This window comes from Caloenas nicobarica, chromosome 13, assembly GCF_036013445.1.
Source record: "Caloenas nicobarica isolate bCalNic1 chromosome 13, bCalNic1.hap1, whole genome shotgun sequence".
Lineage (NCBI taxonomy): Eukaryota > Metazoa > Chordata > Aves > Columbiformes > Columbidae > Caloenas > Caloenas nicobarica.
Window position 1 is genome coordinate 19,316,483 of NC_088257.1, and position 27,986 is coordinate 19,344,468.

Sequence of the window (27,986 nt, forward strand, 5' to 3'; positions counted from 1 at the left end):
ATCCCCGCGGTTACACAGGTTGGCAGCATTTACAACCACAGCACAGCTGTGGCAGATGCAGGTAGAGCTAAGCAAAAGCCATTTTAAAAAGAAAACAGCTGTAATATTTTAGTACATTAATCTTAACTGCATGTTGTAAGGAAACTGTTAAAATATCTGGGGGAGGTGGAGACCTTAAAAATAAATTTCCTGCCACCTTTAGAAAGAAGGGGGGTGACTGGCAAACACCATATGGCTGAAGTCAAATCCTCTGCTTGGCTGATGAACGAAGCAGCCTCGTGGTGACAGATGAGTGACAAATGTCATCATAAGCAAGCGGGGATCTGAGTACAAACCAGAACTGAGTGCAGGACGGCTGCTGCTTGCGCTTTCTTTGGGACCTGGGAAAGCTGGGGAGTAGTTTGAAGACTACATCACTGCATTACATTTAATTGATTTCATACCAACACAAAACTTTGCCACATACAAAGCAGCCACTTCTGTGTAAAAGTGCAAGGGTGAGTCACTGCGTTCATTTGGAGACGCTGTTCAAATAAAGTCTGTGCCATTAGCTGCCGATTAGCATTTCAGAGAAAGTGCTGCCAGCACTGTTTGAAGTTACACTTAAATCCTTGTGCGGATGCAGCAGCACAAAGTTAAACTGGAAAGACAAGTTCTCAGGACTTCCACAAAACACACCAGCTTGTGTGTGTATTAACTTCATCAAGGTTCAGCCTCCTACATTTGGAAACCCTTCTCAACACCAAAGCCTCTGTGTAAGATTTGTCCCTTGTCACTTTTACCCGCACGTGATGCAGCTTGAACTTCAGCTTTGATGAAAACACCGTAAAACTCAAGAAATAAAAACTGTCAGCAGAATATACCTACCAGTGTTTTAACAAGTGACATTTTAATTTGCTCAGAAACAAAAGAGGTTTTAGGAAAGAGAAAAGTTATGCAGTAAGCTGCTAAATCACAGGTGTTAAACATGCAAAATTTTTTTAAAAGAGTATGAAGAGCTCAGTAGACACACTGGTTACCATGCCAAACGTCTAACAAATCACTGTTGCCTAGCTTTGTTTATTGGTAAATTACTTTAGTAATCCGAATTCACAAATAAGCAGTAAATAACAAAAACTACAGATAAACACAGGTTACACATGCAAATTCCTGTTCACATCGCACATGTGCAGGTACATTAAGAGCACAGATCTAAAGATTCTTGACGAAAAAACAGATTTTAACAAAACCGGGTTTAAAATGCAGGTATGAAAAAATTACATGTGAAGAATATAAAGATACCTTTTTACATTTCAGGACTCAAATGCTGCTTTTGAATATACTAGAGATGTATGACAGCTACAGGATTCAAGTAAAAGCAGGAAGAGCTCAAGGAAATAATACTGGTCAGAGGAGAATGGGCATTTACTTCTCACTAAAAATACACAGAATAGCCGAATAGGAAAATCTATCAAGAGCTTTGGAAAAAAAAAGAAATCACAAAGTTGTAAAGCTGACTAATCACTAACTTTGCTATTTGCTATATAACAGCAATGACATTAAAAGAAACTGCAGTTCAACATTTAAAAAATGCAACTTACATTGAAAGACTTTTCAAAAGTGAAATGCAATGACAGCCTCACACTCAAAATTAAATATCTGCTAGGCTCAGACTGAAATATGGAATGTTCCAGATAAAATAAAAATACAGAGTTACTTCTTATTTTTTATTGAGAATGGAACTGAAAGACAATTTCTGAAGCTTGAAAGTAGTAACTTAAATGAAGTTTTCTTCCCATAGACGAGCTTTCCACAAGGGTGCAAGATTTTTTTTCTTTAATAGCTTGAAGTGTCAAAACAAAAACTTGTTGCCATTCTCACATTAAGAACAGATTTTCGTCATTAACTTAACTGCATATGCTTTTTGCTACAACATTTAACACATGAACAGACCTATAATGCCTACTGTATCTCACTAAAACAAAAAAGAATACAGTATTTCCATCTACTACTTGTACTGCTTTTAAAAAAGATAAACATTAAAAACAAAGCCACTCTTTTCCTTACATCCTTCCTTCCTTTTAAGCTTCTTTCTTTTGCCTGTGGTCTTCTGCCATTTTATCCAGAATTTTCTGTTGAAAGAAAGCAATCGTATTTTGCAGATATTTCAAGAGTTTCTCAGTCACAACATCAACAATAGAAACACCGATTAAATTTTCAAGTTGTAAAATCTGTCACTATTAACTGCAAAGGTCACAACTAAGACTGGCGCTTCTCCGTGGGCTGGAGCTCCTGGGAAGCACGTTATCCATACATCGCCCAGCGTATAGCTCAGGTTCGCTAAACACGTGTTTCCCGGCCCTGCCGTTCCTGCCTTCCAAACCAGAATTAATTTCAATTTTGTCCTGGGCTTGTGACAGCAGTTGTGCCACTTACCTGGGGGGAATTTGCCATTTATAAAGCCAGAGCCAAACCATCTCCCCTCCGTAGAGACAGGTTGGTTTGGAACTCTTGAGGGATTTGTTATCACTCTGATGACATTTGGCAGCAACATCGGTTCATCTATTTATTTCGTTTTCTTGCTCTCACAGTGAACGAGACTCCTCGCTGGAGAAGCGCCTTGTCATTGTGGTACAAATCTGCATTTTCCCCACTTCCTTCCCCAATTCTAAAACCCCATGAATGTTACAACACCACTCAAGCATTTCTGCCAGGGAAAAAGCAAACCAAATCATGTTGCATTTCAGTAAGTTAATAAATTGAGATTATTTCCCCCCCTTCCCCTTTTACATCAAGGCTTTATAGTCCTGTAATCAGGTACCTCAATGGAAAAATTAAAAAAAAAAAAAAAAAAAAAAGCGCTATGGGTGATGGATGAGGTGGGTTTTTCTTACTATAGGATTCTGCCTGGGCATTGATTTTCTGACCTGTTCCTTACTAATGGTGTTTGCTTTGTGCCATCTGCCTTCCGGGGCCCTGTACATTTGTTAGGGTTCCGTACTATTACTCCCTTATTCCAAGGGAGAAAGCAAATGTTTGGAGTCTCAGACGCCACCTTCTTCTTTTCTACGGAACCCCCCAGGTTTGTTTTCAGCTCAGTCACTGACTGGTATGAAATCAATTTATGTGAACACTGCATTATTATTATTATTTTGTGTAGGATTTCCCTTTCTCAGGGGTGATATTTAAAAGCAGCTCCCAGGACACAGAGATCCAGCAGCGTTATCATTCATGCCATGCAATCATGTGATACCTCATCCAATTAGAGACTGGAAAACATGCTCACAAAATCAGAAGTTGCAAATATGGTTTGTTTGGTTTGTTGTTGTTGTTGTTGTTTTTTTTTAAAGTATATAACATCAGCTCTGTTGACCCGTTAAAAAAAAAAACAACAACCCTCAAAGGGACAACAGGAAGGGATTTGAGTTACCTGTATTTACTCTGCACCACTACTTCTGAGCCTGGCCTTCACTCCAATCTGAATGCCCTCTTTAATCCAAATTTACAAAAAAACTGCTAGAGCCCATCTTTAAAATGTGTATCCTGCAGATTATTTTCACCAGATGAAGTCTTGGAGAGGTCTAGCTTCAGTTAGAGTTATAGAATAAGCCAATTTCCACTGCCTGAATGCCTTTTTTTTTTTTTTTCCTCAGCCCATTCTCATTCAGATCTATTCCCCCAGGAAAGAATCACACCATTTAAAATGAACAAGTTTTTGCCTTACCTTCAACTTTTGATAATGAGGAAGGCTGCTGCAATGGGTCTTTTTTGCAACATCTTCATTTGTGTAGAACAGGGAACACAATTTGCAATAAAACCCTGTTTTGGGTACCACATAATTCACACCTAGAGAAGTAAACACCACAAAATAAACTAAGAGATCTACTCTACATGTCATATGTCATTTCAGCTAAATCTTAAAACCATAATTCACTTTACATTAAAAGCTGCTTTATCTTTAAAAGTCCTTGTTTTAGTTTAGTCAAGCCAGGGTCTAGTAGTAACTAAATATGTGCAGGCTTTTTAAAAAAAAAAATTAACCTTTCAGATTAAGGGTCCATTTTATTGGTTCCTTCAAAAGAACTAACAACATTCTGTGATCGGTTTCTGATTATTTAGTATGAATCTAAACTAATACCACTATTGTGATTTGTGTTATTAATTGAACATGTGTTGCTAAAATATACCTCTTCCAATTCAATTTCTGCCTAAGGAAAGTGTTATGGAGAACTGTATGAAAATAAGGGGAAAAAAAGAAATCAAATACTAGGGGGTTGGGGAGGAGCGAAGAAGCGGGGGGAGAGCGGTAGGCCCTAAAATGATATGCTAAGTGGCAACATGTTGCCAGAAAGAAAAGGCAAATGAAATGAGAAATGCTACTGCGATGCACGGTGATGTGTTTGAAAGGAGTGGAAACAGCCTTACCAACAGGGACATTGGGCTGGTACGGCCCGATCCGAAACTCATCCGGAACAAGAGCTTTCTCTTGGACGGTCTTTGTTTCCTGCTCGTCCTGGGTGTCTGTGTTTTCATGGGTGTTTTTCTCAGCATCCTGCACTTTTGTGGGATCAGAAGCTTCGACGTTTTCAGCCTTCGAATTATCTTCGGGTTTGGTTCCATTTTCTAGTGTTTCATTCTCCTGCTCCGGCTCCTCAATCTTGTCGACCTTGATCTCTGCCAGACTCTCATCGTTTTTGGGAGCAGATTTTAGTGCCAAACCCGACTTGCGGAGTTTCTGATGATCCGAGTCTTCTTCATCACCAACCTCGTCCAGAGTGACAAAACCTTCCATGCTCCGTGGAAAGCCACCCACATAGCGCTGCAGAGAAAACGTTTTCCTTATGTCAGCTTATTCTTAAATGTTTCCCTCTAACTGTCTTAAGTTTCAGAAGAGAAATATCTTCTCCAAATTCCCAGGAAAAACGCTTAAATTTTTCCTTCGAGACCTGCGTCACTTGTCCAAAATGTTACTCAAGCATGTAGAAGTGTAACTAGCTCTTTTTAAATGTATTCCACTGCCCCAGAATCAAATGTTCAATTTCTGATTTTTTTTTTATGAGGTTCCACTGTTTTATCATATCAACATGTGATTTTCAACTTGAGAATTTCAGTATTTTTTTTCCTCTATTCTTACTTCGAAAGTCTAACATGAACATTTTAAGTAGAAGTCATTTTGGAACGCACGGGTTTTGTTTCTATTTGCGACAGTTCTACAAGATCCTCAAATCCATGCCTGCATAAAATGTAAAACCTTACCAGAGCACTTCTGTGCCTCCTACTAGAATTAAAGTTTGTGGGGAAAAAAAAAAAATTAGGAGCTCCTTTTCACAAATGGAAAGCTTAGAGCTCCCACATTTATTTTTATATATATATATATATATATATATATATATAAAAGAACAAAACACATGCGCACACACACACCAGAAACAAAAAGAACCCAAAACCCACCAAAACTATGGAGGCCTCTTAAAATCCAGCTTCATTAAAAAGCAGTGAGTCTGTCCGAATTCTGATTTTTTTTGTTGCAACATTCCCGCTGGTATGGAGACATCAGCGTTCCACACGCGGAACAGCAATCTGAGTAGGACTGAAACAGCTTTAGCTTCACGTCTGTGCTCTAAGAATATAGGTTTTTTCAAGGAAGGCGGTTTGGGTTTCGAGTCAGTTATAACAACAGGTGCCCACATAATAAGAAAGAATCACTGCATTCGCATTGGCAGTATTGATTCCAACACCATGCAATGAACTCCCCAACAGAACAATCCCCCAAAACTGAAAACCACACACACTTTGTTCGTTCAAAACAAGGAATATGCATTTTCTGCAAAGCAACATTCCAAGTCAATAATGTTACTAAAACTTTGCTACTCCACACAACTGAATATGATTTAAACATGACAAAAGCAGCTGGTAGGAAAAAAAAAAAACACAAAAAACCACATGAGTGTGGGATCACCTGATGAGGAAAAAAGTTCACAGCAAGTAGCCTATGACCTACGACAGAGTAATTTATTTTTTCCCAACTGGAAACGGGCCTTGGCGAACTGCAAATGGACTTGCCTACCTTTTCGGCTAAGCATAAAGAACAGATATGCAAACAATTTTGTCCAAGTCTAAATCAGCCTCAAGTGCCAAATAAATAATTTTTTGAATGTCACAATTCTGTGCTCAAGAGTAACCAGAGCCAGTCTCACAAGAAACTGCTATGGGCAGAAACCAGTTCCTGGCTGCTTGGTGTTAAAAGGGCAAAGAGAAAAGGCAAGAAAAACCTCAGGAAGCAACGTGTATAAACCCACAAGTGAACAGTGCTGTCGAAACAGAAACAGCGATTTGTAACTCATTTCATTTGCAAGTTGCATCCAATGGGATCTTCCACTTTCTCCACAGGAGCTTTAACAGCCATTTCTCTTCAGACAGGTGTGCCACGAGTGTCTTAAAGACCCACAGAAAAAGCTCTGCAATAGGATACCGTGGTGTGCTATTTAAGTTAGACAGGGTTTTCGACACAGGTACCTTACTATACAGTTACCTTTTTAAGCTTTTTCTTTGCTGCTGGATTGGCCACAACATTCCCCTCTGTTTTGACGGTCGCATCATCAGTCGTCTCCTTTTTCTCTTCGGTAGTCACATCAGCTAAACTGGCAACATCCGCATCATCTCCCGCCGAGCTGCCGCTTTCTAACAGCGCTGCTGCTTCCTCCTCATCCACGAGTAGCTCATCTTCGGATTCCAGGAGCAAACTCGGCTCATCTGGGTCAGCCTGTTCGCTGCTTTTAGTGCCCGACGGCTCAGCGGCATCGTCTTGTTTCTCCTCTTTCACTTTAGCTTCTGCACCATCATTTTCAGGTTTCTGAGCAGCATCTGTCTTAGATTTCTTATCGCTTGGAGAATCTTTGCTGTCTGGAGAATACGTTCTCTTTCTGTAAAGAATAAAGAATACCTGCTTGTAAATCTCAAGAGAGTCCAGAAATGACTAAAAAGAGGTAGTTATATTTTTCTACACAAGCCTGAAGTAGATTGTGTTTTAGTTTAGAAAAGGAAAGGTTGAGGAAAAGATACCACTCTTCAAATATGCAAAAAGCTGCAAGGAGGAACGGTCCTTACAACACAGGACAATTATTCACAGGTTTAAACTGAAGGAAGGCAATGCTAATTTGGGAGTGGAGAAGATTGCCTGAAGAGGCTGCGAAACCTCCATCATTTGAGGAAGGCAGGTAGCATTAGAAACAGTTCATCTCAGGATACAACGAAGAATAATTTGATCTTAGAGATTGCCTGACTCCTTTTGTGTAATTTCTATACTCTGGGCAAGGTCTTTTCATATTTCTTTTACACAACTTTATGCTTTAGCAACAGTTAATTACCTAGTTTTATCCTTTTTCAGCAGTTCAACTCCTTTGTTTGGAATCTAAAATGAAATTTTAAAAAAAAAAATGGTAAGTCACAGTAATGATGATTTACACAACAGTCGCAGCATTAATTCAGAACAGACAGCACAATCTAGCCAAGCGCTCTCAATGACATTAATCCACAAGTACTTTTACCACCTACCAATCAATTAGCAAACCGCTATTATGTTAGACAGGACCTTCCCAGCCTAGAAATCCCACCTCTTTATTCACAGTCATTATCAGTTATTCGGTGGGATATCCCGCTCCAGAACAACCCCTCGCGTTCACGGACGGCACAAATCAGTGTGAATCTCTTCCCTTCTCTCCGGCATTAGCAGTGGGCGACATGGAAAGCTTCAGCAGACTCACATTTCACTTATTTATGAGTTACTGAATAGGAAATTCCACTTGTATGGCAGTAACATGGAAAAAGATCCAATGTGTTGCCTAAGTATTTGAATTTGCACAAAGCATTCATTTTCGGTGCATTATCACGTGCAATAGTAAAATTCCTTCATACTCCACAACAGAAAGCTTATGTTTTTGAGACAGCTTGACAGTTCAGATTTCTCCTGCTTTTCTATCTAATGTCCTAGACTCATACAGAAAGTCTTATAATTGCAAGAGTATTAGCCTGGTATTATGTAAAAAAAACAAACACCAACCAACACAAAACCACACACACAAACAAAACAACAAAAACCAAACAAACCCCACACAACTGGCCAACGCCTCCCTCCTTGATATGAGCTATACATGCAAAGTGCAGTTACATTGCAAGTTTTGACAAAGCTCCGTTTTAAAAATTAGATAAGACAATCTATCAAGGTAGCTGGGGGTTAAGTGTCCACAACAGGATCAAAAAGCTTCCTGGTGCTAAAGGAAAGAGGTTTTGGACCAACACAGGAAACATGTTCTGCTGTAAAACTTCATAGTTTAAGGAGGAATCCCTACTAACGTTTTGTCTTTTTTCTGTAAAACAAAATGGACAAAACCACCAGCAGCTGTGAAAAGAAAAGCAAAGAACTAAGTATCAAATGTCTGAGGGGACAGTTCTGCCACCCAGCTTGATTTTACTCGCTGATCATTTTCAGGGGAGGGTGAGAAAAAAAGAACCCACACTACAGAACATTCTAAATGGAGATACTTTCATTAAAATCTACACCAATTATTCTAAAATCTGAATTCTAGTAGTTGTCTGGGCTTTGTTTAATCTGAAAAGAAAATCCTTGTACTTTGTTCTAGGCCTTGTAACACCACTCATGCTAAGTAACCGCACTCAACTAGTTCTGAAAATACTAAAGCAAATCCTTCCAAATTCTCAATAAGTGATAGCTATCTTCACTTTACACCTTCAACTACAATTACAAACCTAAACCCACTACTTACCCTTAACACCAGTTTCTTGTATTTTTCAGATAAATCCACTTTCACACATCTGCCTTGGAACCAAAGCGCTTTGTTGGCACAATGCTCAACCATTGCTAAAGCGTCTTCTCTGGTCTCCATCTCAATGAAAGCCTGAAAAGATTAAAATACACATTAATGATGACTATCAACTACACCGCACTTTTGCAGGCAAAGCTATTTAACCTAAAACACAGCATTTCCAAATGCTGAAACAAAATTATGAGATTCAACTAGATCCATCCTCTCCAAACTAGCCATACATTTTTAAATTTACCAAAGTGCTCTATATACCCCAGCTTTTCAATTCAGTAATATCTGTCCCACAGAAAGCTCTGAAATTAAACAGGCATTTAAATAATCTGCAAAAAAAAAAGTCACTGTAAATTAAATATGATTCCAAATAAAAAGCATTTGGACCATGAAACTCATTGATTTGGTGCTTAAGTATCTGGGAGATCCAGGGTAGCTAAGTAACTACCCCAGTATTTTACTTTTTGAGAGAAGCTTTAAACAGAAAGGCAGCATTCGCTGGTCTATCAGCCCTGCTTTGTGAGGGGTGCCTCCAAGAAACAAGCCTATGACACACTAAGTTTGCTGAACGAGCTTTTAAAAACACATCTGGGCTAAAGGATCACTGGCAGATAGATCAGAGCTGTTTCTGCATACAACTTGGACAGCAAGCGGGTTTATTTTTCTGGTGAATTAAGGTCAGGCAGGACTTCCTGGGTGTCACACAATGGATTCTAGTCGTTTTTCACTCCCCAAGTGTGGCATTAGGGGATTCAGGCACTCATCTCTCTGAAAAAGCACCAGAATTTCCTATTTAACTCTAGGGAGCAACAAACTGGGACAGTAAAGCTGAAAAAAAATTCAAAACTAAATACTTTAAGCTCCTGTGTATTTATAGAAATCATTGTACACGCACATCCAAAGCCCTTTACTATATACATGCAACACACTATCTTCAGGGTTTTTTAAAGTTCTGAGAGCCACAGCGCAACTGCCTTTGTTTAAAGAATGAAAAATAAGGGGTAATTAAAGGAATGCGTAATAGTGATATATATTTGTCTGTGTCTCATAGGTAATGTTTTTTCGGCCTTAAGAATGTTCCAAGACTCCTAGAAATCTGCATAACAAAAAAAAATAAGCCTCAATGCTAAATATACCTTCACAGCTGAGATCTATTCTTCCCTTTTTTTTTTTTTTCTTTAAATGCAGCTTCCATTACAGTAACATTTTGCAGCAAGCTGGACAGCAAACACCGCCTACACCCCCAATAATTCCCATATCTGTGCTAGAGCAGAAAGTCTGGACATGCACCAATTAAAGGCACGTCTTCTCTTCACAGCTAAAAACCTGAGTTCCAAATCATCACATGTGTGCGCTCCGATGGTCACTTACCTGGCTCTTCATTCTCATCAGGATGTAGTTCTTAATTTTTCCGTAGGGTTCTGCCAGTTTGAGGACGGCGTTGTCAGAGTATCCGGAATGAGGTAAATTGCTGAGGTGAATCACACGGCCAAGTTCTGGTTTTGGTGGCTCATTTTTTTGGTCAGGTTTACCCTCAGGTTTCTAAAATTTAAAAGGGTATTAAATTTTTGGTAGTACATGCTACGTAAGATATAAATTGGTGACTGTCCCTTGATTGAGTTGATACAGCTGAGAAGTGCATAAAGAGTAACTTAAACACAACAGCCTCGTAACGCCGAGTGCCCCAGGTTAAACTAAGGCAACGTTACAAAAGCAGAATGTTTTACCTTTATTCTTTTGTATTTCTGTGACAAGTGGACTCTGACTGGTTTACCAAACACCAGCGCGGGTGTTGTGGAATAGTATTCTACTGCCGCCTGGGCATCTTCAGTAGTCGACATTTCAATAAATGCCTGAAATCATACAAACAATTTAAGCACTACTCCTTCAAGAACTAGTACTATTTTATTATTTTTTTTTAATCTCAAGGTCTTCCTTGCTTTCCTGTAAAAACAGCTGCGTCAAAAACAAAAGCCGCCTTTTGGTTACAACTTGAACTGCCCTGCGGTACTTGGCAGGAATGGCACATACTTTCTTTAGGTGCACAAACAGAACTATTTGGTTGGTTTACATTCCACCTACATTTGGATCCAAAACATTCGATTGCTGCCTGTTTTTTCTCTTCTATGATATTGGCTTTTTCCACTCTTCAAAACATGACACTGCATAATACAAACTAAGACCAAGTAAGTTTTCAGAGTATAGTAGAACAAGAACAGAATTTGAAAGCAGAGTGTACTTTCAAGAAAGCTATGAACCACCAAAACTAAGGATTTTTAAACCATATTTAAGTTAAAATGCAGTATTACAGCACTTCAGGAAAGAAACACAGTAGTCACTCTTCCTTTCACACATGACCTTGGTGTCATCTTGCTTGGTAGCCAAGTAAGTAATTTCACAATAATTAAGCTCTGACATTAAGCAGACTAAAGACACTACGCAGTGTCAGCAGCAGCACTGAAAGGCCTCATCTTACCTCATTGATTTTGTTTAGAATCAGGTGGTTTGTAATTATTCCAAACGGTTCAACAAGCTGAAGCAGCTGATATCTCAAGTTCTTTCCCCTCTGGAAATCCATGATGTGAACAACTCTGCTTGTTTCCTGTTAAAGACAAAGGATACATACACAATGTGAACAGGAGATGTGTATCAGCTAACCTAAAAAAAGTCTGCAAGGCTCTGCTCTACCATTTATTTATTTTTTGATTTTAAATCTTCAGCAGTAACCAAAACGAGATGTATACAGAAAGGCACAGAATCTCTGGGGATTTCCAGAGAGGAAGACGCCTGCCGTGCCAAAGTTGCCATTCTGTATGTTCGTCATAAAGAGAGTGTTTAAATACGGCCTGTAGAGTTTTGGAACAAATATTTTGTAGAGTACTTCGCACAACAAAACCCCAATCTTATTCTAAAGCTTCAGCATTTCCACACAAATAAAGCCTTTTAAAGACAATCCATTCGTTCAAACAGATCTTCATGAAAGCAAACAAAAAGCATATGTACATAAAATGGTGGGTTTTTAGAAAAAAAGAAAACACACCAAATTTTTAATACTAACCACTCTGCCCTTTTGCATGTGTCTCGGTCCTTGCATATTTCCATTTCCAGCTCCTTTAAGAAATTAAAAGAACAAGCAAGCTTAGTTCAATCTGTAAGACTGGTATTAACGTGTCTTTTCACAAGTTCTTAAGAGATACAAGGCACTTGTAATACTAAAACAGAACAGCATCAAGTTTAAAAAACTAATAATTTCATTAGTCTGACAAGACTGTTAATTTGTTTATTTCAGAGCTTCCTTCCTGATCATCCTGTTCAACACTAGAGAAAAAGCTGCACTTACTGCGGTGCAGAAACAGCAGAGAATAAACTCATTGAAAAATAAGAAAACTCTCTCCTGTTTTAGACTAAGATTTGCCACAGCAAAACATCTCCGTACACAGAAGATACGAGACCTCCTTAACAAAGATACATTTTGTACAACTGAGGTTTTCCGTGTAGAAAAAGACTCCAAGTTCTGGTTCTAAACCAAAACCAATTCTACCATAATGCTTATTTTACTAGGAAACACCTGAAAAAAGCCTTTCAGATAGTCTGGCTCAAAGTCAAGTTTGAGGTGTTTTGAAAAATTAACAGTATCATTTTAATGAAATTAAGTATGGATGCATCTATCATCTAAAAATGCCTTTCAAGAGTCTGAAATAGTTGTACTCTGTCAGGATACCTATGTAAATTACTTCATTTTGCTCTTTTAGTCACTTGAACCATTTAAAAGGGGAGAAGCAACAACTTCAGGCAAGAACCTGATTCTTAGCCTGCCTTCCTGTGAAGAAGAGGCTTACACCATCTATCTTCCCTTTTCTCAGTTGCTATTTAAATCTATTTGTCAAATCTATCCGAAATTAAGAGGGGAAAAAACACTTAGGACATTGAATTATTTAAAGTTTCACAAAAAAAACCCCAACCAAGCAAAACACCGATAGAAGACAGATACTAAAAACTTATAGACGGGAGAAAAAGACATGTAAAAATATGTGGATTAATCAAACACAGTTAAAAGCCAGCCACAATTACATGGCTGGTAATTAGCAGATGGTAGAAGGCAACGGTGAGGGATCCGAGTACCAGTCTTTGCACAGGGAGGGACTGAAGTATTTCAGTTCTGCTGTTCAAAAAAGTGAGTGTTTTGTTGTTTTAAGACACTGGTAAAAAATAAAATAAACCAAGAAAAACAAAGAGAATCAAACCGCACAAGAATCTAGGTCTTGTAAAAGCAGGTGCCTGCTGCTGTTACCTCTTGGCCCAACAGGAGGCCCTCCAAGGTGGAACGGAGGTGGCGGTGGTCCCAGAATCCCTGGCGCAGGGTTTGTGGATTGCTGCAACATAAAGGGATCACCCCTAGGAAGAGGGGAAAACACCCATTAATTTTAAACCGAAAACCCGGGAAGCTTTCAATCTCAAAAAACACCCCTAACTTCTGCAGAGCATCCAAGGCAAAGTTAACTTCAGCTACTTTTACTGCTGCTCTTCAGCTCGTAGAAAACAAAGGGAGGTATCCAGGCAAAGAAAAGGAGGTGTGCTGTTTCACATCAAGTGTTAAGAACATCCTCTGCTTCACACAAGAAATTACAAATGTCGTAAAATTCATTACTACTTACATTCCATGTCCTGAATCACTGTCAGGATTCCATTCTGGGTATCTTAAAAGACACACAAAAAAAGGAAGAGGTAAGAAAAATAGAATCTCTACCTATGTAATAATTTCCATACAAGCAGCAATATCTTCACATGTCAGCACAGATAAAAGACACGGTAACACTGACCATGACAAGCGACATGAGCAGAATCTCTTGCCAGAAGTGCTGCTATTAATGAGAAGCTTCTCACGATACGTAACATGTCCGAAAATTTATAATGCATATTGCACATTTTGTTTTACAAGAAAAATTTAGACACGTGACTAGTAAAAAATTACAGTATACTCCCCCTGTTGAGATTCAGCCCTTTAAACTGTTACATATTGATCAGCAGGATCCAAAAGTTATGAACTGAGATTCCTTTTTTGTCCTGGAGATGCTCTTTTTAAGCTGCATGTTTTTATTCGGGGGAGGTTCAGGCTGGACATGCAGAGGAAGTTTTTTTGACACCAAGGGTGGTGAGACACTGGCCCAGATGCCCTTCGAAGGTCCCTTCCAACCCAAACTATTCCATGATTCTATTCCCTACAAGGCACAGCATGTTTTATAAACCTGTTTTGTGCAACGTAATTGACCATTATGTAGTTGTATTTGCCCCCACACCACAGGAATGTTTACTGTACTTCAAATTCCTACATTTCAAGCAGCAGCTGACAACGTCGGCTGTGAGTCGCTCCATTGATATGATGGTTCCACTCCTGCAGCAAAGTAAATAATTAAAAATTAACGGCCACACACGGCAAGCCATTTTTAACAAAATAACATTACATAGTTCAGTACCTTCTCCTCTAATCTGAACTATCAAAAACAGAGACAGAGATAATACAACTCTCATTTTGTCGTGCTGTAAAGAGACACTGAATTTGGACCTACCTCTGAACTCCTAACCTGGGTGAAAAGGTGTCTGATGAAAATATCTCTTATTATATGGGCTTGATCCTGCCTCAGAGGTGCAAAGCTCACCAGGGTAACTGCTACAGCACCTGTGTATCATCACAACTTCAACTTTTAGAGCTGGATGCTGATTTTCTTTTTCCTTCAGTAATTTTAGAATTTCCTCCACTCTCTCTGCTTCATTCCTCAGACTTTTAAAGAACATTTAAAGAACACTCCAGTTTTTAGAACCATAAAGAAGCCAAGAAATTGCAAGGAATTCAGAAAGGAAAGACTAAAGGAAATGAAAGTGCATAGCTAGGACAAACTACAAGTATACAGGTAACATATAAAAATATACGATCATCTGAGGGGAATAATCAAGAAAAAAAGATCTAAATCAAGATGGTACGGAGGAGGAATAATGGAATTAAACTAAATCAGCCAGGAAAATTCCTTCTACTTCTGGCTTTAGCACTAGAAAGGAATGAGGGCTTTCTACTTTTTCTCTGCGGGTTATTCTGATTCTGAAGGGAGCTGGTTGTTTAAGAGGAGGGAAGGCACGGGAACTGCTCCGTTCTGGATGCACAGAGTGCTGGGTCTCCACAGCTCACGTTCTGACAAGGAACAGCGTCGGTTTGTGCGATATTCACATCTGTCAAGTGACAGAAGCTCTGCGCATCTCTGAGCCACAGCCTCATTCCCACCCTGCTGCTCGTCACTCAGCAAAGGGATCGGCAGAGACACACGGGGCAAGTTCGCTCTGGGTCACACAGAAACGAAGGGGAGAGTAATTACAGATATTTGGGGGGTAATTCAATGAGTTTCTCTCTTACTGGCTACATTTTCAACTGTGAACACTTATCCTGCATTGGCCAACTGTTCTATGTCTCTCACATGGGTATTTCTGCTCAGCACCCATACAATTTTTTCCTTATTCTTCGTCTTTCCTGATGTTCATTTTCCACCACACTACAGCCATTCCTCTGGATACGATGAGACACTCCTGAGGATCACTGTAGTGTTTCCATATGCTAAAGGCCTAACTTACACTTTCCACAAAGGAGAAAAACCGGGATTTAAAGTCTCCCATGAAGTGCTGTCATTAAGCTACGCTACAATATTACCCCATGATACATGAAATTAACGTGGAGAGAAATGAAACCTTCAGTCATCACGTAAAATGAAAGCACCACTTTTTCTTGTTAACTGCACAAGATGTAGGCTCTGAAACTATAAATTAATAAATACGCTGGCAATTAGGATAAAAAACCAAAACCCCCAAGCAAAACTATTCAAGTTTCTTCAGTTTAAAACTTTCTACCAAGTTTTAGTACTACACTAGAAAACAGTCTTTTAAACACTAAAAAAACCTTCTGACTTTGGGTGCACAATCTGTAAAGCCTCAGTGGCTGATTCTGCCAGATAGAACAGGCTTTAAGGCTGTCTTAACATGTGATTTAATATTATAAACTGGAGTAGAAGTTATCTGCAAACTAGAGCCAAAGTTTGGGACATGTAATGCTGTTACACTTCGAACCTTTTAAACTGGCAAAAAAGGGAGATCTGGCATATAACTTGGGATTTATCTTTTTTTCCCCCTAGGGAAAGTTTTAGGAACAGTGCATATCTACATCATTAAATTTGTATTAAACACAATTCGTCATAGGGACTTCCCTCCAGTCCCTGCCCCTCCCCAGTCTGAAGTGTCACTCCAAGGTTCCAGGGCACTCGATATTTACAGACACGACCGTGAACGCCCAAAGTTAAGCCAGAGAAAATCTGAACCGAGTTTCTTAAAACTCAGATTACCTTTTGCCTCAACTGATGCAAGCAAGAGGACACACTGTTTTTCAGAAAATTAGGCCAAATTTAACTAGCTAATTTTAGACGGCCCTCTATTAGGGACATGGCCACGTTTTCCCTTCGAGATGTATCACCATTTCAAGTGTTTAACCTCTAAATTCATCTGCTCGCGTTGCATCAGCCTTTTTCTTTTGCAGAGAAAACAATCCCTCCACATCTAACACCTTGATAAAGGGATTGGGATTGACAAAATGCCTAAAAAAAACTAGGGCACAATTTACTTCACAATTAGACAGAAAGCAAACTGCATCTTAAAATATATACACATTGAATTAGAGAAGCAATTAAGAAAATTGCTGAAAAAGAAAAAAACAGAGGACTAGTCTACCAGATTAAGTTACACTAAGGGTGCTTAACCCCTTGCTCAGGCTTTAACTACGCATTGCTTTATGATACACTTCTAAGAAAATACTCTATAATTTTTATTTGAAAGTGGGGGAAATTAGATTTTGATACTGCGATAAGTTTATATTGTCCCAGCTAAGAAAAGCATTCCCTTTCTGCTTTCCATAAATTTTGGTTCAGATCAGATTACTTTAAAAGTTCTACTTGATTCAGTTTTATGGGAGACACCAAATGAGGAATTCTGTAACTAGTAGGTATGCAAAGCAGAGGAAAAAAGGAGAGAAAGAGAAAAATTCTTGGGGTGACACGATTTCTGAAACTAGAAACAAAGCCCAAACTTGGGTCATAAGAAAACAGATGATCCAATCTCAAATATTTTATGGTGTACTAGTAGTTTAAGTCAAAGCATATTCCTAAAAAAAAAAAAAACAAAACCAAAAGATGGTTTTACATGTTACAGAAGAAGTCAGCCACTTAAGTTACTCTGTCAAAAGAATTTGGTATTTCTCATACCTGGAAAGATATTTAATGTTGGATATCCTTTCAATAGATCTTCACACCAAAGGAAACTAAGAACCACGAGGCTTTAAAATAAAGTGCTAAAAAGAACCCTACTTACAGGATTACAGGTTGCCATCTTCAAGGGCCTCAGAAGTTAATGTTTTCAATCTAACCAAACGAAGTCCTTTTACAGAACTGAGCATGGCATCTAAACTGTTAACATTTGAAACCTTTTATGAAAATAAACGTCAAATACAGGAGACAAGAAACCCGAATTACTGTGCTTATTTTATATAAAAAGTAATTAAACCAACACGAGTTCATAAACTGTCAGATCAGCTGGAGTCGTACAGTTTGTGCTCTAACAGTGGCTTGATCGTTTCCTGGCAGGGACAGAATAATTCTTGTGTTTCCAAAAGATCGGATGTACAGAAGCAGCACTTTTTGAGAGGTAACTGTAAAGAAATGGTTAGTAACAGCAATTCCACATTGTCTCAATTTTACAGTAATAGCATGTATTATATTTTCAATTGAAGGTCTTCAAGCTAATTAGCCACTAATTGTGATGAGGGTGGCACCGTATTAGCCAATTACATCACCTAGTACACTGAAAAATCAGCAAGATGAGTAAAATTGGAAAAGCTGAAAGTGAGAAGGCTCTGAAAATACCATCTGACTCAACAGGCCGTTTTGAGTAACCTGCTGCCTTTGCGGAGAGTTGAACTAGTCGTGAATAAACTAAGAGGGAAGTCTCAGCATAACCAGCTATACTCGAAGATCCAAGTAAAGAGCACTGCTAGGAACACAGAGCAGGTTCTGCACCAGCAGACGGATTGCTGAGTCTACAGGGAGAGATGCAACATGTGACAATAAAAAGTGAGGCTCAAGTGTCTAAGAAAGTTGTGAAAAAGGAGAAAAATGACGACAAATTTCAGCCATAGTATGAGATACAGAGTGTTAAAGTGAAATTAAAAAGGCAAGAATGAGCTAATCTAAAATGTGGTTTTTTTACTTTTGCAAATACGTTCCAGGGCTCTACATTAACTCTTTCCCTTTGGGCTGGGAAAAAAGCAGAACTGTGCAAGAATGCATCTTAACTACATGTAAATCCGCAATCAAGACAGATGTGGAGGAGAGCTGAAACTAGCTTCCCGAATAGCACAGTAGATACACTGCAATCCCCCCCCAAACCAACAAAAAATGAAAAAACCCACCCCAAAACTGCTTGAATGCCAGATGTTTGTGGTTAAGAGACCATGTAGATGTAAAATATAAATAAGATATCCCAGTAGATGACAGTCATTTGACTTGAAGTTAAGCAATCTGGGCAAACAAAATACATTAATGTAAAGCCCTGGTTTACAATGTTTGTTAACAATTACCTTGTAAATAAACCAAGTGCCTTTTTCACTCTCAAACCAACTTTCAGATCATTTCAAAAGCAACCAGGCTACACAAATAATTAAAGAAATAGGTAAAAACAGAACAGATACTACAACGTAAAGGAAAATAGAAGTATCTGGTGCATAACTCACCTTATTAGAATGAACTGGCATATCACATATAGAGCACAGATGGGGATAACCCTTCGGTAAGAATCCATGGAAGTCTTCAATATTGCTATTTGGAGGAGCACCTCTCTTTTTCTCAAAGAGAGATCTCTCAGGACCAGGACCACGACCCATTCTGTCATACTCACTGTCAAATTTATGATAGTTATGCGAAGTCTCACCATAAAAAGATTCATCCCTACACCTTTCTCCATCTCTTAATCTGTCATCTTCATAATCCATTCTGTCATAATAACCAGATTCTTGAGAACGACTTCCATGGTCATAGTCAACCACTGGGTTGAGACTAGGACCACGATCATCAAAGCTATCTCTTCTAAAATGCCTTTTTTCTTCCCAATCATCCCTAGGTACTCTGTACGGTGGTTCCCGTGTGGATGATCTGCCATCTCTACCATAACCTTCTTCAGCTCTCCTCCTTTTAAGTTGTAGAAGGATCTGAGGCAAGTTTTCAGGAGTGATCTTGTCCTCGGGATAGCGACTCAGTTCATCTAAGTCTCTAGCCGACAGACCAAAGCTGGCCAAAATGTTAGTGGCCTGGTCTGCATCTCCACGGTGCTGAGAAGACAAAGGGAGCGGACCTCTACTTCCAATGTTAAATATAGACTGCAAATTATGGGAAGAGGTACTACCAGAAGACAGTGCACTATGAGATCCTTGTTGGTTCAATGAAGAACTCATTCCAAGATTCATTAAGCTAGCAAGGCGTGCAGTACCCTGGTTGATCCTTCCAAGAGATGCTGGCATATTTAAAGACTGGGTAGCAGCAGCAAGAAGGCCTATTCCTGCAGAGAGCTCACGCCCGTGACCTTGGGAATCCCTACTCAGAGATGACTGCTGGAATGACTTGGACATTGTAGAACTATCGCTCGTCTACTTTATGGATCACAAAAAAATTTTTCCTTTTTTTTTTGTCTCAAAGATGGCTGAAAAGAGAGCTCACACTAGAAAGCTAGGCAAACTTCACTTCGAAAATGGTAACGCCAAGAAAGAGGATCAATAATGACTGCAGATCTTCTTCAAGCTGAGAAACACCAGACAATTCTGTAGAAAAACAAGCAGTTTTAGTCATAAATCCCTTTAAACAGATGCAGTTTTCAACTTATGCATCATGTTGATCTAAAAACATTCAAGATCTCAATCTTACAAGGCTTTTATTACGTAACTTAACAGATTCAAGAGGTACCCGGAACCTGCATTTATTATTTCAGATAAAAATACAGTAGCGTTTCCTATACATGCTACTCTTCTTCTACAAAAAGCTACTTTCATACCGAAGACAAGTGAATTTCAGAAGTTTGGGATGTCTGAGAGTTTACTAGCATATAAGCCTTGACCTCTGATCAATGGTTTTGTTTATATCCTACATCACTCTACTGTGTCTGTGAGAAGACCACAAAAAACTGAAGTCCATAGAATCCAAGATGATTTTGGCATATAACACATATTTGAAAATGAAACCTATACCACCACAGAACAGGACGAAAGGAAGTTAAAAGTAACTGAAGTTTGGGCAAAAAGTTTCTGCTCTAAGATCTGGTAAATAAGACCAAACATCATATTCAATCTTTATGGAGTAAAATTCCAATTACTGACATGAAGACAGATGTGAACAAGAAAAATAAGTTTTAAATTTTGCAGGAAGTAAACAAGACCTCTTGTTCAAATTGCAGTTATCCAGATAACAGCACTTAGGAAGGGATTCTTTATTCTGTTATATTGCAGTCGTGACATCAGCCTGGCCTCTCAGACCTCAAGCTAAACAAGGTCAGGCTTAGCACTGGGATAGGAGAGCCAAGGAGAGCCCTGGCCCTGCAGGAAGAGACCCTGGTGAGTCAGGAGATGGCACCGGCACCCGGGGCTCTTGCCTGGTTCAGGCCCAACACTTTGACACCATGACCACATGTGGTAGTTAAAGATCCTGGAACAATCCTCATGAGAGATACCTGCCCCATGTCTCACTAAAATCCTAACCTTGTATTTAAATATTTGGTTCAACTGCATTTACTTGAAGTTTTAACTAAACCGTGTCTCAATATCCATAGCGTATTTTATGGTACAATGGATATATTTACATAAAATGTTCGTTTCGTGCAGAGCAGAAAAAACTGTTAACACTTTTCCCCATACTCTTTCAGCCTTGGGATAGATACACAAAACTTAAAGCAATTCAACACACATGGAAACATTCCACCAGGAACATGTTGTTCTTGGGTCCCCAATGTAGTAAAGCCCTTTCAGATCTCTGCGGAGCAGTTTTGCTTCTCCAGCACTGCCACTCAGATGCACATAAAACACATAATCACTTGAGGAAAAAAAAAGAACAGGCACAAATTGCATAGCTCCAAATGAAATCAGCTTCTAAAAGAACAGGTACGTTTGGGAAGGAATGGAAAGGACAAAATGAAAGCGAGGACTTTTCCTTGAAGAGACCAGTTCTGCAGAAGGTAATTTCTCTTGTACTGGAAACAGAAGAAAAAAAGGTCAAGGTTATGGGCATGTCTCTACCACAAGTGCCTGCTCAATCCAGAGCCCTGTTTCAATAGCACGGAAAGTTTTTTTCTACTTGAAGCTGAAATGTACTTGGGTTCTGTTTCTCAGTAGCAGCACGATGTATTTATGTAGAAAAATAATGGATTCTGTGAGAGATACATAAAGCACACAAAACCCTCACAGAACCCCGTCTGTGAAAAGTAACTGCTTTATACAGTTTGCTACGTATTCTGTTATCAGTACATCTAAACTCATATTTCGGTTATGCTTTTAAGGTCCACATATGTTGGAGCCACTTAAAGCAAGCTTAATTGTATAACATTTGGTTAAGAGCAAGAGATTGAGAAACATGGGGATGGCAGTAAGTTTAAAATTATCTGAGGCAGAAGACAGAAAAGCGCTGCAGAAAGCTTCAGAGGAAAACAGGAAAACAAGAATATAGGGAGAGCGGACACGGCAAATTCTAAGTGTGAGATTCAGGACAAGCTGACCACACCGAAGAACACCTAAAGAGAAAGCATTTAAGAACTATAGTGTAAAAATCAAGACTGTTTTTAGTTCAAACATGAGAAAAACACTAATATTCACTTGGGTACCATGTTTTAACTTACATACATTCAGTACTCTTCAAAGTACTTTATGACAATTTTACAAGTTAATCCTTATTCCTCCCATTTTTCAATCTAAATTTCCTTCTAGTTCATTCACACACAGAACGGTTTGAAACTGAACTTACTAGGTTCTTCATAAAATCGGGTATTCAGAGAGCTTTGCAAACCAGACCCTGACAGCGATTCAGCAGAGAACCACATGGTCAGGAAATGCAGGTGCGTCCTGCTGCTAACACACAGAGCTGCACTATGCGAGCTTTCACTCAACCAGGAAAGTTCTCCGCTCTTCAAAAATACCCTTTTTCCCTTTGAACAGACGCTCACTAATCCTCTTGTCACGAGTTTCAATTGGCAGTTCACTGTCTGCTGCTCCAGAGGGATTAGCAGAGAACAAAACCCATCACATCCCAGTCTGGTTGGGACCTGGGCTGCAGAGAACCTGATGACAGGACACGCGGAGGTTTTACAGCTCCACGATGTGCTGCCGCTGCAAACACCCAGAGATGAAAGAAGCAAAGAGAAAATAAAAGCAACAAAGATGGGAAAAAAAAGGCAAAGAAACAAGGACGGACAATCTTATGAAAAAGTATGAAGTGGGACAGTAAGACGACTGTGTGATGAAGACAGAATATAATGTGGGCAGCTGGTGTGCTAGGCAGTGAAGTGCCCTACGCCTCGTTAATATTCAAGTACTTACAAAAACGAAGTTTCTGATTTATCCTCAAAAATCATGATGTATCACATCACTGTCATCTTGCAGTTACTGTTGCAGTCTACTCCTAACTGTCTCCATTCTTTAAGATCAGATGAAGACAACAACAAAACGAGGTGAGGAAAGAGCTCTAAAAATCATACCAAGGAATGTTTAACTTCCACATGGTCAGGTTTACTATGTGATTTTTAAACGGCATTTTTTACAGTGATCACTTCTGAAAGATTTCATGTCAGTATTTGATAGAGACGGGTTCCCAAAGCCAGGTTTGAAGCGAGCGTGCCATCAACTGAGTCACAGCAACAAGAGGAGTACAACTGAGCAGAGCTGTCTAAAGAGCCAGATGGGATTTAGCCAAGTTGAAAGCGTTATGCTAATTGCTCTTCATGTAATTTCAGCTATTCTGGGAACAGACAGAAATACATTTTTAAGATCTGTGGACAGAAATTTGGCTATATTAAGATTTGAAAATATATAATATAAAGCAACCTTGAAATAAGTTGAAAGTCAAAATGTTACTAGATTTCCAGACAAATGTGGACAATGAAAAAAACACTTTATATCTACAAGTGGCAAGAGTTTTCTGTAAAGGCAGACAACAAAAATAAGAAATTTGAATCCTACAGGATACACTGCTACCAAATAAAGGCCAAAATAAGGTTGATTTTCAAACACTATAGAGGGGTTTTCTTTTTGTGTAGAATTGATTATAAACTCTTCAATAAAACTTATAGAACTCCACATAAATATTAATTTTGTTCCTGAAAATAGTTTAATTAAGTGAATTCTTGGGATACATGATAACCTTAGATTACCATATTTTATGGAACAACGGTAGGTTGAAAATAATTTAGCTCCCTATTCCTTCTACCACTCTTTTTTAAATCTGTGTATACATAGTATAGCTTTAATATTAATCTCATTCATAAAACAACTTATCTTTTACCCATTCCTCTTCCACTATTTATAGAAAAGTCTCAAAAATTGAGAATAACTATTTTCACTTTCTAGTCAGTTTCACTTTCACTTAAAAAAAAATTACTCAAATCACATTAAATTTAATCAAATCAACTCAATTATGGTAAAAAACACAAAGTCATCTGCAAGCTGAAAAAACACCCCCAGTTGGTAACAACACAAGACTTTTGAAGGCTGCACACCCTTGGGAAAAAAGTCTCAAAGAAGTTTCAGACCCACAATCCCTGCTTTTGGGATAAAATTCTAAAGAGATTTCTTCCCCTCCCTCATGAGTTACACTCAGTGCAGTAATCCCTTTTGCTAGGGAAGAATTAATACACTTCTTGGCAAAAGCATCACCAATGTGTCACAGTAAAAAAAAGTTATAGATGGAAGAGATCCGGAAGCCCAAGTGAAAAATTTAGGCAGACAGTTCCCCATGTTGCTCTGGGAAATAATGGCAGTAAACCCAAGAACTTGCAAGGAAGTGAGATCAGATGTTATCTAGCTGCTGAATGACTGTCGTGGATTTGAAGTCTACAAGATTACTTTAACTCAGACAATACAAAAGAGACCACTGTCTTTCCAAAGGCAAAGGAGGAATTATCCAGCAGTCTTAGACGGAGAAAATGCAGGTTATTGCCCATTTCAGTGTCTGTATTCAGAGTGGTTACTTAATATTGCTGTTTCACATGCAAGAGAACGACTTATCTTGTTCAACTGATCTTCAAAGGCTATTATCTCAAAAATTTAAGCAGCACCTGGCACATGCTTTTTTGTGCCCAGATTAAACAATCTGTTTGAGGCCTTGCAGAACAACCGAGAGAGTTTCACTCCTTATGTTCAGCTCCATCTCAGTGACTTGCTTGATCAGAGGAGCACATAATAATCTGAGATCTGAAGTTACTGTAACAGAGGATTGCTTCAGAACAGAGAAGTATTACATATCAAACAGACTTATTTATAAATGGGCAACTAAAATGACTAGTTTAGCAATTAAGAATCTCAAAAGAACTTCAGATTTCAACATTTGAATGCAGAAAAAAGCAATGTAAAAGGCACTGATTTCTTATTTCTGTTCATTATAAAATAAATTCAAGCATCCTTTAGTAAGAAGTGCATTTATTCCTTTACAGAAACAACAGAAGTGGAAAAAAGTGTCCAAGGAACAGTGCACAAAGAGGAGAGGAGGCAAAAAATGTGCTTTTTTAGAAAGTGAAAAGAGAAACAGCCAGGTAGATATAGAATAACCACCATTCTGTGCTCCGACTGCTCCATAAACATGCAATTACCTCTATGGCTTCCACGCACACCTTCCTACTACAGGTAGGTCCCCTCGTTGTCACTACCTGCAGAGCTGCAACTCTACAGCAAGATGAATGCACGAAAAGCTCCATGAAGCCACTTAGAGTGGGTTCAACAGAAGGGGTCTGCCAAAACCAGAGTCACCGCACAACGACGTAGGATCTCAGCCTGGAAGCTCTGGTAATAATGACCGTACGTTCATGCACTTGGCAAAGTGAGGAAACAACATCGCTATTCGTTTCCATCCATTTTGGAGACTAATAGCCTCACAGGTACCAAAACTCTCGACAAAAAAATATTTTTAAAAAATAAATAGGTCATACATAACGTGACCACGGACAGATGGAAAACAAGAGTTAATCGCTGTGACAGAGAACCAATGTTATCATTTTTAAAACAAAAAACCAAACCACCACACCACACTTTCGTATTCTGATCTGGTGATTAAAAAGCCTTCTGAATAATCAGTGAATGTTAAGTCTGCCTCCAGGCACTTCCAGAGCTGTGATAAAACCGCATTCTTTCCCAGCTGAAATCTTGCATGAAGTTGTTGACATGTATCTGGTTGCAGAGAAGAATCAAGGGACTGTGCTTTAGTGCTCAAAATAAAACCTCTTATTTAAGTTATGGCTACACAATATGGTACTTGAACAGTTGAAAACTAAATTAGTTCAGAAACACTGTGAGCTTTTCGCTTTTGTTTTCAAGATTTGTTGACTTAGAGCACTGACGAAGAATGCAAGCAGCACGGAGGCTACAAAAATACGCTCCTAAATTAACATAATGAAATGGAAATAATTTCTTCACAGCTTTGTGTGAGCAGCTTCTCCCCCAGATTTGCTGAGCTACCCAGAACACTGTCGAGTATTAGATTACAAAATATCTTTGTATTCGCCAAAACTCTCAGCAGAGACGTATGCAAGTCACAGAGAAGGGCAGTAAACATCCATTATTTCCCACCAAATTAATGAGCATCTTTATTTAAGTGTAGCCCCAAATAAACCAGGTGGCAATCACATTTCAGCTGTATGGATAATAATACTGTGGATCACTTAATCTTGTCTGCAGTCTCAAAGACTGACTCTTCTTCCCTCCTCCTTAACCATTTTCCAGTTTTCACCTTAAGGAACACGGATATTCACATTTTAAGGATGCATTTGGGAATTTCTCTTGGTTATTCTTTCCACCATTTAGTGCGGAGATGTATGTAACACCCAGATACCTGCAAAACACTGAAACTGAAGTTTTCAATACAGAGTAACTCCAGATAGCTTCCCTAAAACAACCACACAGAAAAGGCTCGTGATGTGGCAAGCCTCACCAAAATCATTAGGAAGTGATCCAAATTCTTTAACCGGTCATTCAGATTTTACCTCCTTACCTAGCACACAATGTAAAAGTACAGATATCGGGTTACCACCAAACAAACACACATACAAGGCTCAAGTGCCAGTATCCTCACTCAAATTATTCTATGTAATTCAGTAATTAATCATTTTGTGTGGTTGTTTTGATAAAATTCAACACAGAAGTTCACTAATTTCTCAGTAATACATTAAAAATGTTAATATATATGTTCCCATACATTTTGCAAAAATAATCTATGATTTTAATATATAAAGTTTTCAATGTATTAACATGTTTCCAAATTCAGGAAGACTAAACCACTAGATCAACGGATTGTTAACAAAGAAGCATCAAAAAACGTTGCCTTTTCCTCTTCTGAGGCATGAAAACTACACAGACTGCTTTAAGAGACTTGTATTTCCAACAAGAGTTGCTCCCTACTTATCTTACTCCAGGAAGTCAGGACCACCTACTCCAACGACAGCAAAAAAACCTGAAGAATTTAAGGCTAAGTAAAAAGAACAAAGACTATTCAATTGTTTTATAACAGTAGCAGACACTTTTTTCCCAAAGGTTTGCTTCGTGCAAAAGAAAAAAGCCGCACATTAAAAGAGGGATTTTTCAGCCTTCTTTCTACAGCATAAATGCTTCATTTATCAGAACAAAGCAGTTCTTCGGGTTCTGAGAAAGTTCTTCTTCACTTTGGCTTATTTTCACCGTAAGTGAACTTAACATCTCATCATTTCGACTTTGGGAACAAAATACGTACGTAAAAAACATAGACCGTTATTAAACCACCACAGGAGGGATAAAAATTTTTTTAAAAAATCCCTGCAGCATGATTTGCAACCAGAGCCGAAATTATATGAAAGTGAAACTGAGCAGAAAGAGGAGTCAGTTCATTAATTCTGCATGCCGGATAAAACATCGGAACGAGCACGTTTTGGGGACTAAGGGCCTTCAGCCGTTACCGACGCGCTGTTCGGCTGCCCAGGGGCCGTTTTTAGGGGGCTGCGGCGGGACGGGGCCGCCTGCGGGAACCGGCAGCGCCGGCCGGGCGCTCGGGGGCAGCTCCGGCCAGCGGGTGAAGCGCGGTTGGAGCCGGGGTCACCCCGAAACACGTTTTACGCGCCCGAACGCCCAAGGGCCGAGAAAGAACCCCCTGTCCGTGCCCTCAGCAGGCGCTGGGGCCGGCCGGGGGAGGGCGGGCGGCGCAGGCCGGCCACCACAGCCCGGCCCTTCCCGGTGAGGGGCGCGGCGGGGGCAGCCGCGGCGCTTTGTTCGTGGCCGCCGCAGGGCGCTGGGCGGCGGGCGGGGGCGCTGCCGGGCCCGCCGCTCCCGCATGCGCGCTGCTGCCGGGCCCGCCGCGCTCCCCCCTCCCCCGTTCCTAACGGACGCCCCCTCCCGCCCCTCCGCTCCCTCACGGAGCGGCGGCCGCCGGTGCCCAACACGGCGGCGAGCCGGGGGCGGCCGCAGCGCCGCTCCTACCTGCGGGCGGCGGGAAGGGAGCGCGGCGGCGCCTCCCGTTCGCTGTGGCGGCGGCGGGGGAGGGAGGGACGGGGAGACTGAGGGAGGGAGAGAGGCGGCTGCGCGAGCCCCGCGCTCGCGAGACCGCGCCCGCGAGACCGCGCCCGCCCGCCCGCTCACGTGCCCGGCGGCGGCCGCCCCGCTCCGTGCCGCTCCGCTCGGCTCGGCTCGGCTCCGCGCCGCTCGCTGCCGCCGCCCGCCCCGCCCTCCGTGTGTGGATGTGGCCGGGAGAAGGGGTGGGGGGGGGGAGAAGGAGGTGCCGCCGGGCCCGGTCTCGCGAGAGGTGGGAGCCGCTCACCCTGCTCTCGCGAGAGTACCACCGCGCCGCCCGGCGCCGGCCCGCCGCTCGGCCCCCGCTCATTGTCCGCGCG

General features: G+C 40.2%; 1 protein-coding gene across 3 annotated transcripts; it reads right to left on the bottom strand.

Annotated features, from left to right (window-relative positions):
• Positions 1-1,692: 1,692 nt before the first annotated feature.
• Positions 1,693-27,986, bottom strand: MATR3 (matrin 3). Of its 3 annotated transcripts, none has more exons than XM_065643724.1 (15): positions 27,740-27,819; positions 18,628-19,707; positions 14,144-14,205; positions 13,469-13,510; positions 13,105-13,208; positions 11,872-11,924; positions 11,290-11,415; positions 10,541-10,666; positions 10,185-10,355; positions 8,763-8,894; positions 7,347-7,390; positions 6,512-6,902; positions 4,405-4,798; positions 3,704-3,825; positions 1,693-2,111 (listed from the first exon to the last, which is right to left on the bottom strand). In XM_065643724.1, the coding sequence occupies exons 2-15, from the start codon at positions 19,516-19,518 to the stop codon at positions 2,061-2,063; spliced, it is 2,709 nt and encodes a 902-aa protein (XP_065499796.1). In that variant the 5' UTR covers positions 19,519-19,707; positions 27,740-27,819; the 3' UTR covers positions 1,693-2,060. The 3 variants fall into 3 exon arrangements, with proteins under 3 accessions (XP_065499796.1, XP_065499795.1, XP_065499797.1); XM_065643723.1 differs by lacking the exon at positions 27,740-27,819 and adding an exon at positions 27,577-27,666; XM_065643725.1 differs by lacking the exons at positions 18,628-19,707; positions 27,740-27,819 and adding an exon at positions 27,914-27,986.